The sequence below is a fragment of the Vipera ursinii genome, assembly GCF_947247035.1.
Source record: "Vipera ursinii genome assembly, chromosome: 2".
In the NCBI taxonomy this organism is placed as follows: domain Eukaryota; kingdom Metazoa; phylum Chordata; class Lepidosauria; order Squamata; family Viperidae; genus Vipera; species Vipera ursinii.
In genome coordinates this window covers 145,850,983-145,865,924 of record NC_139513.1, presented here as the reverse complement: position 1 = coordinate 145,865,924, position 14,942 = coordinate 145,850,983, and the positions used below count along the sequence as shown (strand labels likewise).

Below are 14,942 nucleotides of genomic sequence, written 5' to 3'. Positions count from 1 at the left end.
TTTATTAGCACAGTTTTGTAGTACTTTATGAAAAAAATTAAAGGAGGGAAAGTGGAAACAAGACCTCTGGAGGCTTCAATTTCTCCCCCTCAACCCTTCAGATGGTCTTCTGCACCCTTTGGGATTATCGGGGGCTGAACTGTGACCCTAAAGCATGCTGTAAGCACAGATCATAACTCTGCCATCATTCCTGTCCATCCTTTCTGTTTGAGAAATCCCAGCTGTATCATCGGAGGCAGCTGGTAAATGGCCTTGCTGTAACACCGCCCCTCCCCTGCGAAATTGGGGGTGGGTCTTCTATTGTGGCAGGAGCATGAAACTTGGCACTCTTATGTGACTCTCTCTGCCCAAAGGAAACAATGTCTGAAATAGAGCTGCAAAGCAAGATGAAGCCGGAAGGGGATGGCCATGAGCCAAGGACACCCCAGGACCTTCTGCAGAGACTCCGGGAGCTAGAGGTACAAGGCCTCATCTTGTCTTGCTGATTTAAGGGGTTCTAGAGACCAGAGCACCAGCTGAATGAAAGGCTGACAGAAGAAGTGAATTGAGATCCCATTGCAAGCAATATGTTTCTTGGTGACTGCGTAGTATCTATTTCACTTGAATGGGAGCTGCCTCCCAGCATTGGCACATATAGATGGTCTTCAACTTAAAATCAGTTGCTTACTGACTGAAGTTTTGACAGACCTACCTGGGTGGTACTTACGACCTGGATTAGAAGTACTGAGTGCTTGAGTGCACTGGGGCACATTTGTAGTCATTTGCATCAACTCACTATCATGGGGCCACGATTTCTGATGGTTTTGCTGAAACCCAGCATTTATCTCGATTTTTCAGCAAAACTGTTAGCGAAGTATGGATTCACTGAGCAACCATGGAGTTTCATTACCATAACTCGAGGACTACCTGTACAGAAATGATGTGAATGTTATATGAGCCCCCTGGGGGAGCAGCTTTGCTCCCTTACTGTTACAAGCAAGAGTCGTTTACTCCCGATTCTCCAGAATTGGCACCCTTTTTCCAACATGGTGTACAGGGAAGGTAAAATACTCACACCAGACACATATAAGCCCAAGTGAATCCATTAGGTGAGTCAAGTCATGTGGATTCCTTTTCTGCCTCTTCCTAATGTGCGTTATATGCACTTTGCACAAACATTGTATTCTGGGTTTTTGAGGGGGGTACATGACACGTCTACAAGGGACGGGACAAGAATCTAGTTGGTCTGCAGCTCTGGCTTTTGAAGGGAGGTGCCAGCCATTGAACCTAGTTACCGTAGCCCCTCACTCTTTCCCCCTCGGCACAGGTAGAAAACATAGCTTTGCAATGCTGCAGAATAGGAATTTTTAAGGACGAGAAGTGGGGTGGAGCAGAGCAAAGAAGGAAAGCTGTCCATGTTTCATTTCTTTTCCCATATACCTCCTGGAGAAGAAACTTGAGGTCCTCATTTTTTTCACCAGCAAGCCTGACTCTTCTCTATGTCCTCAGGCAGAGAATTTGGCTTTGGTGCAAGCGAATGAGAACCAGCGGGAAACCTATGAACGCTGCCTGGATGAGGTACTGCTTTTCCTTCTCTTTCTCAGACAGCACCTTCGGATGGAGGCCTGGCTTCTCCCCTTGTGCTTAGACCTGTTTCTTCTTCTTCTGCAGGTAGCCAACCACGTGGTGCAAGCGCTGTTAAACCAAAAAGTGAGTCCGCCTCCAGGCTTGGTCTTTGGGGGGGTTGAAGGCCTCTTTAAAATTTTGACTGCTGTTAAAGTAGAACATGGCCAGGCACAAAATTCTGCAGAAAGCAGACTGGTGAAATTACTCCAGAGCAGGGGTCGGCAACCTGAAAAAGGAAAAGAGCCACTGGGAACCGGTTCCATCACACATAAAAAAAAGTGGGAGCCGCGTGCGTGTGTCCATGCACGCGCATGCACAAAAAACGTTTTACGCATGCGCAAGATGGGTTTTTCTTTCGCATGCGCGGACACGCATGGTTGCCATTTTTTTTTTATGTGTGATGGAACCGGTTCCCGGTTGCGCGACGGCGACGGCCAGTTTGCAGAGCTGCCGCCTTCGGCAGCCTACAAACATGCCGCAACAGCTTTCCCAAAGAGCGGTGCCGCTGCCCGTTTGCACGGAGGTGCGTGCGCACCTCTCCAAAGGTTTGGGGAGGTGCGCGCGCACCTCTCGTTCGGAGAGGTGCGCGTGCACCTCTCGGAATGGGCAGCGGCGCCGCTTGTTGGGAAAGCTGCTGCGGCCCGTTTGCAGAGCTGCCGCTTTTGGCAGCCTGCAAACGTGCCGCAGCAGCTTTCCCAAAGAGCGGCGCCGCTGCCCGTTCACGCGGAGGTGCACGCGCACCTCTTCAAAGGTTTGGGGAGGTGCGCGCACACCTCCGCCCATTCGTAGAGGTGCGCGCGCACCTCTCCAAATGGGCGGTGCCACTCTCCATTTGGAGAGGTGCACGCGCACCACTGCCCGTTCGAAGAGGTGCGTGCGCACCGGGCGGCTGGGAGCCGCAGGAGACGGCTCAAAGAGCCGCATGCGGCTCCGGAGCTGCGGGTTGCCGACCCGTGCTCCAGAGGCTTTGTCCCACTCTGTTTTTCCTAGGCCTGTTTCTCCCACTCACCCACCCACCGTTTCTCCTTTTTATTTCCCAAGAATGCCTTTACGGATTGCGGTGGCTTTTCTGAAGTTAAAGATATTAGCAACTATTCTTTTTCTTTAAAGCCGTGCAACTTTCCTGAAACATTTACGTTACCAAGCAAAGGAATGGTCTAGGCCAGGGGTAGGCAACCTCGGCTCTTTTATGGACTTCAACTCCCAGAATTCCTGAGTCAGCATAGCTGACTCTGGGAGTTGAAGTCCATGAGTCATAAAAGAGCCGAGGTTGCCTACCCCTAGTCTAGGCCCTTCGGTGCCTGCACTTACTGTATCCTGTGCTGGATTTCTTTAGGAGGAGAAGAAGGAACAAACAGAGCTCTTGTATATATTACGGGGTTAGGTTTTTTTATACAAGTCAGTGGTGACTTCTGGATAATGGAATTGTCTGTGATCTTTCTTCTTGGATTATGCACATTGTAACTGCTGAGTAAGAAGGGTCAGGCCTGCTTGTGCTCAAGGGAGAGGTGTTGGTACCACAATTAACCTCTGGATACTGTACTTAAAGAAAGGCAGGAGACCTATTAGAAACAATTAGAAAGTGCCTGTTGCTAGAAGTGTGAATTCTTCCACCAAACTCTTTCCTGTGATGGTGATATTCATACTGCCTTTTAGAGTAGTTGAAATGTTCCCGTTATTCCTCACAACTTTCTCAGATAGATCAGTGCTGCCTCTGTTCCAGATTAGGCCCCTTCTTAAGCTGGTGATAGGGATAAAAGCCGAATAAGGACTTTGTAATTCACTTAGGGTCAAAAGCAGAGTATTGCATGCATCCTTTCCTCTATTGTTGAGGTACAGATCTGAGCTCCTTGGCCTGTGGCCTTCCCCAGAAACCTTACACGCATCCGCCACAGACCTCTGCAACTGGTTTTAAAATTGTGATTAAAGAGAGAGGATGAAAGTGAGTGAGTAAGTTTGGTTGGAGGATAAATGTACTCTAATTCATTTTTTTTAATAATGAAGTCCCATTTAGGTTTTGGGCTCACTTTTTGGAATGGGAATATCAGAAGAGGCTTGACTACAAGTACAGCAAGTGTTCTCAAGAGTCAGAGATGAAAAAAATGCAATCTGGGATAGTATTCAGCCCACTAGTTTCCTTTGTGGCTCCCCCAAAATGGTTGGGCTGATATGACCCTCATTTTGTATTTTGTGTGATGGGGCGGGCGTGGGGCTAGAGGCAGAAGAGCTACCTTTAAGTCTTGCGGATAGTTAGAATGCTTCTCAAAAATCTCGAAATTCCCTCTGAACCAAGGACGTGGCTTAGCCCACTTTTGGAGTGCAGTTCTCATTGTTTCAAACAAAACCATGTGTAAACCTTGAGCTGATAGTAGTTGTGTATCCCTGATATAGATGAAGGACAGGCAGATAATAGATCTTAATTGCTTGGTATCGGTCATTGCGTTTGCCTCTGATTATTATTATTTTTTTTAGCTTAGCTCATTGTGCAAAGCTGCTTATTAATTTCGGGGGGGGGGATATTTCACTTGCATTTTTTGCATGCCAAACCTGTGTCCTGATCTGTATTCCCAGGCATCAGCAGAGATGGCTTCAGTACTATGTCTTTCTTCCTCCACTTCCTCCGCTACAGGTTTTGTCATGAGTGTCGGTGTCTGTTAAATATGATCAAACATTTATGCATGTCCTTAACCTGCGCTATTTGTGCAAGTCACAGGATTCAGGGTTCTTTGGGAGGGGATTTGTGTCCCTTGATGGCAAATGCTGATTACTCCCGAATCCACTCACCTAGAGGATTCCTGTGGGGAGGAGAGAAAAGCAAACAAGAGTTTATGCAGGTATTCTCTTGACTAGCTTACAGGTTTACCTCCTCTTTTCTCAGGATCTCCGTGAAGAATGCATAAAGCTGAAAAAACGGGTCTTTGACTTGGAACGGCAAAACCAGGCTCTCAGCGACCTTTTCCATCGAAAGCTGACTTCTGGGTCTCTCTCCCAGGTATTTCCTTTGCCTTCTACCTTCCTTCTTTCTTATGTGTAGACACGATTTGTTTGCGGGGTGGGTGGGCTACAGGCGACTGCATACAGAGAGCACCTTGGAATGATAGTGCTGGAAAGAAGATTGTTTATGTAGTCCAAATGCTTGGGGAAATTTTGCCTTTGCGGCTGGATCGTATTCTTCTCCGGTACCTTTATTTAGTACGTGAAGCCAAAATCTGGTTAGTCATAGGTTACCGAACAATTATAGTCACTTTGGGGGTATCTGAGCGCTAATAAACCTTGGTTAAAAGCAGGAGTGCTTTATCAGTGGGGCTGCTGGGTTCGCGTGTTTTTCCCAGCAGTGTGGAATTGCTAGAAGTACATTGCGTGCATGTGTGTGAAGGCGCTGTCGTTCAGGGTGTTTGCTCTCTGCAAGAGGTCTACTCGAGCCATTCGTTCTGTTAATTGTCTTCTTCAGACGCCAACCCATCCAGCTTCCTTGCTCTCCAGCCCGACCCCAATCTCCCAACCAGGCACAGTGGAGAAGCTCCCGGTTTCATTTCCCCTCGGACGGTGCCTCTTGCAGAGAGAGGTATGTTCCGTAATCCTTCGATTGTGTTCTGAACCAGCCCTCTTCTCGCACCCCTAATCAAAAGAAGAGTCTGGAAAGCGTCCAAGACCAAAAGGCTTCTGCCAAGTTTTAATTACACTGTTACAAAAATACAAGAGCTTGACTTCTCAAACGAAAAAGTTGCTTTCAGCAACCAGCCCCTCCCCAAACACTTCTTTTATAGAGAGCTCAGGGCGTGGTCTCCCTGTGCCTCCTCCCGAGGAGTCCCATAGCCTTTCTTTGTTTGTCCCTGCTCGTCTGCCTCCTGCGTCGGGCGTCCTTGAACAGGGCCAGCTGTGGGTCATCATCCTCCGCACTCTCGGGCTCACACAGCTGAGAAGAGGTTCCCGGCTGAGGACTCTGCAAAGCCTCCAAATCATCATCAGCCGGTTCGTTTCCCTCCTCCCCCACATCTGAGTCCTCCGATACATCGAACCCGGCTGTCGGACCCACAGGCTGGCCCTGAGTCACAACAGATTGCCCGTTCATTTTTGGATTGCCACCTGCAGGTGCAGGCTTGCTGATGCTTACTGCTGCATTGTTGGGCTACTCATACAGCTTTCCTATGCACGATGCTTTGTTAAATAGTTTAAGAAAGGGAGAGTCGTACATTTTTTGGAATGGGGCCCCAGAGCCATTAATTGATGCAGTGCTGCACAGCATAGATTGTTGATGTAGTAGACATCTTCATGACTCTTGACTCTCAAACCATTTGGGGCCAGTGGCGATTTTCTTTTCTTTCCCAAGGGTGGGGGGGGGGGCGAAAGAGGAAGATCAGAGTTACCAAAGGAGAACTGTTGCATTGTATGTAGGGAAGCGGAGGTGAGATTGTTCCTTCAAAACTGGTTTCAAAAGTTGGGTCAGTCAGATTTGTTTGATTGATTGATGGATTGATACATGTTTCTAAGGTCACCCAACTTGATAAGTTTGGGCAGCCTAATGAATTGAAAACAAAGTTATAAAATAACAAGCACAAATAGAAAGACAAGGTGGTCACCCCAGTACAGGGGTAGGCAACCTCAGCTCTTTTATGACTCATGGACTTCAATCGAGCTGACTCAGGAATTCTGGGAGTTGAAGTCCACGAGTCATAAAAGAGCCGAGGTTGCCTACCCTTGCCCCAGTAGAAGAAAAGTTCCACTAACTTCCCTGATTCAGATAGGGAGGCTGCAGAGGGGCATCTTCCTGGACTCGTGGTTCTTACTTGAACGGAAGCAGCAGCTGTGCCTAGGAGGGTCTTTGTACACTTCTGGGTTGCATGCCAGTTGTGCCTATTCCTGGCCTGGAAGGCCCTGCTTACTGTTGTTCTTGCCCTTGTGGCCTCCTGTTTGGACTACTCAGGGCTTTTTTTCTCATAGAACGCTCAGAACGGAGTTCTGGCACCTTTTTTGGATGGAACCTTGTAGGGTAGGCAAGGTGGGTTGTATGACATGTGTGAGTTCTGGCACCATTTTCTTTTACAAAAAAAGCACTGGGACTACTGCAATGCATTCTACGTGAGGCTGTCTTTAAGGAACTTTCAGAAGCTTCAACTGGTACAGAACGGGGCAGTGCAAGCAGTCAATGGTGCTTGTAGAGCAGGGGTCTTCAAACTTGGCCCTTGTATGACTTGTGGACTTCAACTCCCAGAATTCCTCAGCCAGGCACGCTGGCTGAGGAATTCTGGGAGTTGAAGTCCACAAGTCATACAAGGGCCAAGTTTGAAGACCCCTTTGCAGAGCTTTGTGAGCTGTATTGACTGCAGTGTGCTTCTGGGTGCAAGTCAAGGTGCTGGTTGTCACCTTTAAAGCCTTTCGTGGCCTGGGACCGAGTTACCTGAGAGACTGTCTCTCCCAGTTATTTCTACCCGTCTGATCTATTTGGACAGGACAGGCATGCTTTGGTTCTTTTTCTCCCTGTATTCAGAGATTAGGAAGGCTCTGACATTGTTGGCCTTTTCCATAAGGCACGAAAGGCCTGGTTCTCGCTGGGGCCCCCAATGTACGAAAGGGCCCATCTCTTGGCTGTGTTAGCGGATGTCAGTTTGATACTTTCCTCAGGGCTGTGCATTTTAATTTTTGTATTGTAGGTTGAAATAATCTACCCACCAAACAGGAAATGGCTTCTCCTGGTTTTTGTTGTTTTAAATAGTTTCTATGATTTTAATTGCAGCGTATGTTTCTGAATTGAGAGACGCCGAAGAAATGGTTTGCTGAGATGAGAGGCTATAAATTTTGATAAATATCAAAAATCAAAATCAAATAAATGAAATACATTTTATTTTTGATTTTTTGGGGGCAATTAAAACTGACTAAATAAATAACTACACGTAGGTATGCTATAGATGGCAGATGCAGGACTGTGATAGGAGGTAAGTGCCTTAAATTCATAGGCCTGGCTAAAGTCAGAATCTTCCTAGTTCAGCCCTCAGCATATCTTCTCTTTGGTAGCATCCATTCAGTGCATCCTTTAGCAAACTTTCATCACCACAGCCTGGATGGAATGCAAAACGTACCTGGAGAGAAGGAGATGGAATTCCTGCTTTTCCTGCCCGTTTTAGCCTCAATCCATTATGCTGCCGTTTAGAAATAATACTGAGCAGAAGGGGATGGAAAAATTCTTTCTCCGCTACTTCTGGGGAACTTTTGTCCGTTGTAGGAGTCTACATTAGCCTGGAATAAATCATTCGATCCTGTTGTAAATAAATCTGGGGACAGAAATAACAAATGGGACGTTGCGGTCGAAAGGGCAGAAATGGGCGTGGAAAGCTGGCCTTGTGACGTTTTTGTGCGTCCTGGTTGCCTTCCAGGTCACCTCTGAGGAGCGTGGTCTGGAAATGCCCGGATCCAGCGCCCGGTCTCTGGAGGCCCTCTCCCCTTTCCTGCGCAAGAAGGCTCAGATCCTGGAAGTGCTTCGTTCCCTGGAAGAGATGGACCCTCTGCTTGCCTTTCCTTCCCCTTGGAGAGACGCTGGGCAGCTGAGCTCTCCGGAAGGAGTGACGGCCGAAGCCTGGCCGTGTCTGCTGCTGGCTCAGGGCGAAGGGGTGCCTGGGCAGCCTCCCCTGAAAAGGGAGGGCAGCTCCTCCTCCTCCTCGGACGAGGCCGGGGAGCCCGATCCTGCAGAGAAAGGGCAGCCGGGGCAAGGGTTGCTGAGTGCGCTGGCCGAACACAAGCTAGAATTAGGCGAGGTGGAGACCTACCTGCGGCACGTCCTTCGGGAGGCTGGCGACAGCGCCCTGCTCAACGGGGAGCCCAGCGGACCGTGCTTGGCGGGCAGCCCCGAAGGACAGGCCAGGAGCTACAAGCACATCCAGGCCGTGAGTTGCCTAGAGGCTTTGGGGCCTCCCTCTCCCTGCAGGGAGCCAGCCTACCTCAGCCTCCTTCCGTCCGGCGAAGAGAAAGAGAAGTCTCGGCCAGGGCTGCCCATCCCCTCCCCCTCCAAGGTGCTCAAACTGCTGAAGATGCCACCGCCCCCGAGCCCTGCCGCCCTGCGCCTCAGCCCGCAGCTGACCCGCAGCTCCAAAATCCCCTGCCGCAGCAACACCTACGAGGTGTACCACTCCCCGACGCCTAGCTGCAAGGGCTCCCCCGACAGCCCTTTCCCCACGGACTCTGGCCTTGGAGGAGGACATCCCTCCCCCAAGGCCGGCCGACCTCTTGTTCCAGAATGCCCCCCAATCGCTCCCACGTTGCCAGACCCTTTTGGGTACCACAAACCCCACGAGTACGAGAACATCCTAGAGCTGACCCTCAGCACTGCCGTGAGCTCTCGGTCCCCCTCCTCCCGCGATACAAAACTGGACGGACCTGAGGCGCTCCTGCCTTCCTGCCGCTTGGCTCCCCTTCGGGCGGTGCCGCCTGGTGACGTCTCGCTGGAGCCCGGCCCTGCTGGCAGCCGGGAAAAGTCGGGCCCGGAGAGCAGGCGCTCGCCGCCTCTTTCCCGCAGGAACCCCGACAATTCCAAGAGAGGCGCGGGCGGCTCTGCCAAGCGGACGCTCGAGGTGGCAGCCAGCATGCCCTTCAAAGAGCGACTGACAGTGCTGGGGAGGTTAAAAGGGACGGAGGGGAAAGAGGGGCTGGGCTTTGAGAAGGGGAGAGCCCCCGCCCGGCCAGGGGAGCGTGGGGAAAGCCTTCCCGATGCCCACCCCAGGCTGGGCTCTGGGAGCAGCAGCCTCAAGCACCCAGAGCCTTGCCATGGGAATGAATCGACCCCTCGTTGCTACTCTTCCCATTCGGTGGGTTCCCGCGGCAACGACCCTGAGCACCAGGGCTCTAGGAATCGCTCCCTAGGGACGCCAGCAAACCGAAATCCCTCCAAACCCCTGCAACCTGGGAAGAATGCCAAGAGTCCCCACGGGAGCCCGACTAAGTTACCTTCCAAGTCCCCAACCAAGCCCCCTGCTCCAGAACCCAAGCCGTGCCTGCCCTCGGCCAAGGCCTCCAGCGGTTTTGGGCGCAAAAACCCCTCTGGCCCGGAGCAGGCCAAGGGCAAAGCTGGGCCGCCTGCCAGTATCGAAGAAAAGGTGATGAAAGGCATTGAAGAGAACGTCTTGCGAAGGCACAAAGGTGGGCCGGCTGCGGGAGAGACCAAGCAGAAGAATTCGAGTGGTCTTGCCAGTTGGTTTGGCCTGCGTAAGAGCAAGCTGCCTGCCCTCAGCCGGAGGCCGGAGGCTGCCAAAGCCAAGGAGAGCAAAGGCGTCTCACGCAAGCTGGAGTCCGAAAGCTTGAACATTTCCAAGCTCATGGAGAAGGCAGAGGACCTGCGCAAAGCCCTGGAGGAAGAGAAGGCCTACATCCATGGGCTGGCCTTGGACAAGCCTCGCTCCCACCCCTGTGACGCCGGACACAGCCAGCTCACCCTTATGTACCAGGAGGTGACTGCAGAGAACTTCATGCAGCAGCTGCTCAATAGGTAGGTCAGAGCAGATCAGAGGGTATCTGCCTGGAAGGGCTTAAAAGCACGTTGGTGAAGGCTGATCTCACCCTAAGAGGTGCCCTACTTAAGCTAGGATCAGCACTTTGTTTTGCAAACTCTGGGATCTAGATTTGCATAAAACAGGATTTCTGGCTGGGATCAAGGCTAGAGCCAGGGATGTGGTAAGAGCAAATGAACAGCTGTACAGATTGAGACTCTCTTTAGAGGGACTTCCCCCTTCCCCCCCCCTTTTTTTTTAATCTTTAAAACTTCACCAAATGCTGCCCCTTTGTTTCCAAGCTTTTTTCACATTCCTAAGGAGCTAAAATGTCCCCCCTGCCCTTTTGTTTTTAAATAGTTTTATCACCCTCAAGATTGCTAACAGGGTCCCAGATTCTGAATATCTGTGACCAGATATGATGTGCCCAGAGTTAAAACCAAGGAGCCTGACAGTGATTCTGATTTTTGGCTCTGAGGGATGAGAACTGGACTTAAGGAGTTCCATCTTAAGCTTTGCAACCCTTGTACTGAAAGTGGGCAAGTCCTCTAGATGTTTTGCCACTTTATTTCTCACCAAGCAAGCAAGGGCAGTGGGTGGGGCTTGTGGAAGTTGTAGTTGAAAACAGTATGAAGGACATCCATTTGCCTACCCCTGCGATGGTATTGAGGGAGGGCCCCAAGTCTCTTCCTACGAGATTTGTAGCTCTAACCTGCAGATCTTGCAAAACGGGTAAGGATTGAAAGAAAGTTAAGCTTTGGGGTACTGACCTCCACTGCACTGCAGGGTGGATGGGAAAGAGGCACCATGTGAGACTCATCTGGAGCAGAAGAACGAGCTACAGGGCCTGCAAAGAGGCCTGCGTGATGCCAAAGATCCCCGCCTTATCCGGCCGCCGCGCAATGGCATTGTTGGGCACCTCCATGCCTGTCCGGAGGCTCCAGACAAGGTGAGCGCTCTGTAGTGGGAGGGAGCGGTCTGAAGCCCCTCATCCGTGCCTCAGCTGCCGAAGGACTCACTCTTTCCTCCTTTGTCTCCCCTGTAGCTTCACGAAGCTGCCTTGCGGGAAGAGCTGCCGTCTGATGACAGCTTGGCTGAACTGGTAACCTCCCAGCACTTTGCCGGTGAGCTCCAAGGAAAGTTGAAGGGTTAGGCTGGGGGGGGGGCGGTGTTGAGCAAGGAGCTCTTATTTTAACTTAGCAGCAAGCATAGAATGGTCTCCTAGTCATTTGGGAGCCAGTACTGTTGAAATGCGGTAAAAAACAAACAATCAGATTTCTTCCACAAGGAGAATGAAGTCCTGTCAACGATATTCCCATGATTCCACACAAGCTTCCTTGAATTGTACTCCAGGTTTACACAGGAAATTGCTACCACAGAGAATTGCTTCCTAGCGAGGAAATGCATATCGTCTCTGTAGTGGAGTCTGGTGGCTTTGTTCCAATTATCGGATTATAAAAATGTGGGGTGGAATTTTTTTACTATGTAATGCAGCCTCTGCCACTTCATATCCTTTGAGCTGAATTAACGATTCCCATAATTTTCCATCAGTGCGATCAGTGCCAATGATATCGGAGAATTCTGGGAGTCAGAAGTTTAGAACAACTAGATGTTGACAGAACGTTAGACATTGAATATAAAAAGAACAATAATTAGGTAATGCTTGCTGACAACCCATTCTTCAGAGAGCATAGGTGTGGAAGAAAATCAGGTATTTTATGTAAATGTGCTTGGAAGCCCCGTTTCCTGGATTTTCTTCCTAGTAGTGGAAAGAAGACAGAAGGAAGTGCCCTGTTGAACTTTGGAAAAGGCAGCGAGGGCAGAATAACATGTTTTAGATCAGCAACATTTGTCCACAATTATAGCACCCACAACTCACCTACATTGTGGGCTGCTGAAATATATTTTTTTTTTAAAAAATCAAAATTTTCCCATATCTCAGGGAGCAGATGGTGGCTCATTCATTATTTGGGAATTTTTTGTATAACTGCTTAAATTTTAAAATGATGTTTGTATTTTTTTTATTGTGGAAAATCACATGGTGAATGCCCCCTGTCTTAAAAGGCGCCTGACCGTTGAATTACATCTCCCTGTCTTCTTGTTTTGCTTTTCCTCTAAAGCAGTGGTCCCCAACCGCTGGGTCGCAAGTCCATCCCCTTCCCCACCTCTGCCGCCACCACTGCCAGTCCGCAGAGCTGGAAAGGTTGGAGACTGCTGCTCTGAGGGAGCTTGGTTTGAAGACAGAGAGAATTCTAGGAGGTTTTTTTTTCTCCAGGCCATTGGCCGTGAAACCCGGCGTTCAACAATATTTGGAGAGTTACATGGTATCCACGCCCCTATAATGGCCCCAAATGTATACTGTTAAGCAGGTCATGAGATGGATTTCTGGAGGAGGTGTGGACTTTGGCTTCATCTCTCCTCATAGTTTTTGGTTATGTCCACAGTATGTAGCTCCTTGACACGGACTCTGGACAGTGGTATTGGCACATTCCCCCCTCCTGACTACTGCAGTGGGATGCCCTGCAAGAGTGTCCCGAAACTGAGACCTCGATTGGATCCTCCACCAGCAGGACCTCTCCCACCTCGAGGTCCCCCATCTGTCACCAGAGTACCCCGCAAAGCCCGAACGCTGGAAAGGGAGGTGCCAAGCACAGAGGACTTGATGGGGCCTAGCAAGCACCAAAGCATGCCAGCTTTCCATGGCATCTTAACCAGTGCAGAACCAGCCCTCAACCGCCATGATCGCAGAGGCTACCTGCAAGGTTTGTTCCATTTGAAAGAGATCTAACCCAAGAAGCTGTGTGTTGTCCTCTATGTTGGAGGTCTTTTCTGAAACCGTATATACGTGCACACATATTCCACAAGCAGATGTTTTGCTAATATTGTGCCTTTAACAGTGGAGGTCAACTGATCTCTTTGTACTGTTCTTCAGTATTTAAAGGGATCTTTTGGCTTAAGCTCTTAACGTGGGGTAGTTTTAAGATCAGGGTTATAAGTTGGTCAGAGGGGCACAGATTACAATTCTGACTTAGAAGAATCCATAGTTTTTCTTCTGTGAGACCATTTTCCATGCATGGAACTTAGAAAGCCAAACAGTCATATGCAATGAAAAGAATCAGGCAAATGTTGATTTGTGTATTTTAAGATGGGGTCCCCAACCCCCGGTCCGTGGACTGGCACGGGTCCCCGGCATGCCAGAAACAGGGCCATGCAAAGAAGCGAAGCCCCATCCACGGGATGCATGCAGCACGCAAAACCACACCCCCTCCAGTTCCCGGGAAAAAAACTTTCCACAGAACCAATCCCTGGTGCCCAAAAGGTTGGGGCCCACTGTTTTAAGATACTGAAGTGGTACAAAAAACCAGAAGGAAGACACTTTTAAGTCGTTCTGTCCTGGATAGAAAAATCAGAATGTTCTCCCTACTTTCTGAACATTTGTTGCCAATTTGGGCAGCTTATTTCAGCAGAAATGTCATTTGGAATCCTGTTCTGATGTGGATCAAATCATAAAATATTAAACCTAATGCTTTAAAATGTAGTTCTTTCAGCATTTAAAAGGAAGATGCAAAACGTTCACCCCTGACCCAGACTCTCATTGTTTCAGTTGTGTTGCTCCAAAGTAGATGTGAAGTTGGTTCCAGCTCACTGGTAATGACTTGCTGGTCTTCCTTACACAGATCTCTGCAGCGAAGCCAGCAATCCCCAGCGTATCCAACATGGCAAGAATTGGACTTTCCCTAATGCCAAAGCATCAGCGGGCATGGATCCCTTTCTCTGCTCTCCTGACAGGCTGGAAGAGCTCCACGGTTCTGCAATGGTAGGGGTCAGGGGATGAGTTTGAGGGAAGATGGAAGGCAACAGGCAGACAGATGCCACACTGCAAAAGGCCCAGAGAGATTTCAGACAGCCTTTGTGAAGCTAAGAGCCACTGTAGTAGCTTTTGATGTTTATCCACAAGGGTGTATGAAGATGGTAACCAGAACTGACAGATTTGTTGTTACATTAAGTACCTCACAGAAAGCTTTCCTTTCCTGAGCGGTTCTAGTCGTGCTAAGACATCTTTGCAAAATCAGGCAGTGGTTGATGCTGTGGGAAACATTTACCAACAGCAGCTCCTTCCTCTTTGTCCCAAAGCTATGGCTCCACTTTCAGCTTTTAGTGCAGGAGCAAGTTCACAACAGGATGAGGTTCTTTTAACATGCAAACAGGATATAAAATCCATAAATGAATGTTAAGTATGTTACCAACCATGGGTTATATATAAAAATGTGGGATAACAATCTAATCGTAATACAATATGTAAACAATTAGGCTGTTTTGGCTGCTGTGTTTCTGGGTTTTTCAGGAACTGAAGAGATGGGGGAGGGTGTTCCTCAATTAACTATGGTAATTTGAATCAGATTTTCCATCTCTGAAAAAAAAAATGCTATCCTAAAGTGCAATGTCATGTAGCCTTGCTGCTAGTTCCCGGTTACCATCGTTAAGTGAATCACCGCGGGATGTTAAACAAGGTCCTCGCGTGATCACTTTCGACTTACTGCTGGCCTACCCATTGACTTTGCTTGTGGGACGCCAATAGAGAAGGTCGCAAATTGTGATCATGGGAACTTTGGGACCCTGCAATAGTTGGAAATCTGGACCAGTTGCTGAGCACCTAGATCGCCATGTGACTGTGAGGACACTGAGCAGGCCAGTGTCATAGGCACCATTGGTTCACCACTTGTTCCAAGTTAAAATGATTGCTGAAAGAGTGACCATTAAATGAGGGACTACCTGGAAATGGAGAGTTAATTCCCCCCCCCCCTTGAGTTGAAAATACAAAATGCAGTTGTGGAACCTCATCCCTGCTATCTAGCCGCACCT

General features: G+C 49.3%; 1 protein-coding gene across 1 annotated transcript in view; it reads left to right on the top strand.

Annotated features, from left to right (window-relative positions):
- Positions 1-14,942, top strand: part of NCKAP5L (NCK associated protein 5 like) — a 53,001-nt gene that overhangs the window by 36,341 nt on the left and 1,718 nt on the right. The window contains exons 3-12 of the mRNA XM_083356167.1: positions 354-458; positions 1,489-1,557; positions 1,651-1,689; positions 4,484-4,597; positions 5,057-5,170; positions 7,977-10,078; positions 10,866-11,028; positions 11,125-11,203; positions 12,524-12,841; positions 13,757-13,896. Of these exons, the coding sequence (XP_083212293.1) occupies positions 360-458; positions 1,489-1,557; positions 1,651-1,689; positions 4,484-4,597; positions 5,057-5,170; positions 7,977-10,078; positions 10,866-11,028; positions 11,125-11,203; positions 12,524-12,841; positions 13,757-13,896 (3,237 nt within the window). The 5' untranslated portion in view covers positions 354-359. The remainder of the gene's footprint in view (positions 1-353; positions 459-1,488; positions 1,558-1,650; positions 1,690-4,483; positions 4,598-5,056; positions 5,171-7,976; positions 10,079-10,865; positions 11,029-11,124; positions 11,204-12,523; positions 12,842-13,756; positions 13,897-14,942) is intronic.